Source organism: Schistosoma mansoni, chromosome 1 (assembly GCF_000237925.1).
Source record: "Schistosoma mansoni strain Puerto Rico chromosome 1, complete genome".
NCBI classification, from domain to species: domain Eukaryota; kingdom Metazoa; phylum Platyhelminthes; class Trematoda; order Strigeidida; family Schistosomatidae; genus Schistosoma; species Schistosoma mansoni.
The window spans coordinates 18,411,910-18,414,925 of NC_031495.1; the positions used below are offsets into that span (position 1 = coordinate 18,411,910).

The following is a 3,016-nucleotide window of genomic DNA, read 5'->3' on the forward strand; positions in this document are numbered from 1 at the left end:
TTGATCCTTCGCAGGTATCAGAAAACTCAACAGCTTACGGGACGGATAACCTGAGTAACAGTATAAAAGTAGATTGGAAAAATGTGAAGATGTTTAGACGATCCGTATAGGAAGGTGTACACTTCCTAGGTGCAGTTCACAAGATAACAATAAGTGTTTCCATATTCATTTTAGCTAACCAATATTGTTATTAATATTAATGAAACAGTTTTCCCCTGTCATTTTCTGGTTTTTTGTTCATATGATATAAAATGTGATAGACTAAAAAAAACATATTTACGTCAATCCCCGTGGTATGTCTGTTTGAACTATAATTAATCTGTATGCTAGCTTGTATGTATCTAAAAAGGAAACAACGAATTATGATTAATTAGTTACGTACTGTGATTAGACTCATGAGATCAGCTGAATGTATGTAAGCCAACTACTTCTAACATTCGAAAACTCAAATACCATATAGTGAACTAACCCATACTCGTGGACACATTTCTTCGTAAAGCTTTCTTTGTTTGCTACATTGTTTTCTTACCAACTCTTCATCAGGTTCTGAATTTTTTGAGATTACATCAATAACACATTCCCAAAATGCATCACGTGATTTCCAGCATTTTTCTCTTTCAGGTTTAGATAGTAAATCAGATGTGGTCGGCATAAGAGCGGCTAAAAGTTCATATAGGAAAATTTGTAATAAATCACTTAACTAATTAATGTTGATTAACTGGCTAAATAATAAAATCTTCCAACAATGTAATGAATAAATTAAATTGACTCAAAGTCCATGATATGGATGAGCAGTATGATTGGATTAAGTATTTTTCCAGATTAAAATACAGAACCTTTGTCTCAAATTTAATAGGTAAAGTATAACGAACAAGAAACATGTCCCACCTGAATCCCTAATATATGTATGAAAATAGAAAGACAACTAAAGACTTACAACTAAGACGCCCAGTTCAAAGAATGTGATTTCAACAGAATCTTTATGTAGATAGAAAATATTGGAGAACCATCGTTTTCAGAGTTTGTAAATTACCGAAAAACATACGATACAAACAGCTAAACAGTATCTACTAAGACGAGGCTCTAACATGGTACATTCCTAGTGGAACTTTATTACTTTTGAAAATTCATATTTATAACAATTTGGATGACATTCAGAACGGTCTGGCATAACAAAAGTTGTATATTTTTTACCCATTCACTTGAAATATTCAAACATGGATATCACTAACGGTCAACCACTCTATGATTATAACATAGCGAATTGTTTCGTGTAAATGGTATGCAGTCTCGAAGCGTCGCAACCTAGATCTACAATTTCCTTAGTACTAGTGTGGTGAACGAAAACACAGGTGGGACAATCAAATTTATTATATAGAAAATTACAGAACGTCCTAGTAAAATCTGAAAACTATACAGTAAATACTTGGTTCGCAAAGTCAATCAATCGTCTCAGATGTCATTGTTTCTTCGTTTGCAAATCAATCATTTTCTTTTCTTTGATCTTCTTAACCTTCTGCCTCTAGGTATTTCACTTTCTACTGATGATGCACACCACTTATATCTGTCGACATCAGTAGTACACACCACACTAGTTACCTGATGAAGTAGCATTTTCATCACGAAACAATTATACTGTTGATTGGGTTGATCACTAGATTTTTTGATGACGAGAACTGTCAAAATCAAAACTACCATCCCTCGGACATAATATTTAAAGATGAATCATTTTTCAATTGTTTAGTGATATTGACAGGTTCTCTATTTGAACCAAGAGGACATCATGATCTTCGGGACAAAAGAAGGACAGATTAGGTTATTTCTAAGTGCTTATGTCATTACCTACTATATTTCACTAACATAAAATGCACTTCCGCATCCACAATTCTATAAAAATGAAAAAATGATGATAACGTCAAATTGATTAGTAGAAGTAATATCTCCAACAAGGATTATCTAAAGAATCTTTGCAACAGAAAAAGTGCAGTGATAAAAGCATAACTCGATTGAAGTAAGGACAGTGGTATCAAAAATTGGCACTATGATCTCAGATACATATTCAGAGTGATCAACGGAAACGCTAGTTGTTAGTAACTTCCAATCTCTTGAAAAATTACTAATCCCATATAATACTTGATTTTTGGCAGTAGAAAAAGAGATTAAATATTGATAAAAACGTAACGATCAATAAGTTAATTGGCCATAACCAACGTAAAATCTGGCACATCACTATATCAGTAAACATTCCCACACCACATCACAAAGAGAAAAGGCTATCAGAATGAATGCCAAAGCCATAAAATTAGTAACAGTATCAGCGATAGTAAAAAGAAATTAGGGATAGAGAACATGATTCGAGAAAGATGCTTAAAAGACATAAAATAATTTTAAAATACAGGATCTTAGGAAAGATAAAGAATGAGTGAGTCTGTGTCACTGAAATCAATTCTGAGCCGTATGGTCACTCTCAAACCGTTAGTTATGATAATTGAGTTGACTTCAGCAAGGTAGTCATAATTTACTAACATGGCCTAGTCCAGTGGTCAATGACTTCAAAGATCGATGCCAACTTTTATTCTGAACGCCCCTAGTTTCTTTCAAACTCGCTCCCAGGTCATCAAATATCGTGAGTCAAGGTAGGTGATTGTTGGGTACACGTAATACATGTTCCAAACACCTCACTCAATGATTTATAATCTTTTTCTAGCACCATGCGTCTACCTTCAACAGTGCTCACTCAACAGTTCCAACATACGATAGTAATACCTTGAAAAAACTTATAGTCAAATACTAGTATTTGAATGGTCAGAAAAGCGACAACTAACTACACAGATTTCATATTTTATGGATAGTACTAAGCTGATAATATAGATTACATCCTCAAAGTAACAAGTACTTAAAGCGCTTAAAAAGTGTTAACTTTAAGGATGCTTTAAACCGCTCTACATACAACTCAACAGATAAGTGGTATTGATTGCAACAACACAACAAGATTCTAGGTATTCAAATTAATGCC

General features: G+C 33.5%; 1 protein-coding gene across 1 annotated transcript; it reads right to left on the bottom strand.

Annotated features, from left to right (window-relative positions):
* Positions 1-445: 445 nt before the first annotated feature.
* On the bottom strand, positions 446-652 carry Smp_131790 (hypothetical protein; the record flags this gene model as incomplete). Its single annotated transcript, XM_018793520.1, has 1 exon — positions 446-652. One exon carries the CDS (start codon positions 650-652, stop codon positions 446-448), a length of 207 nt encoding a protein of 68 aa, XP_018648024.1.
* Positions 653-3,016: the final 2,364 nt, after the last annotated feature.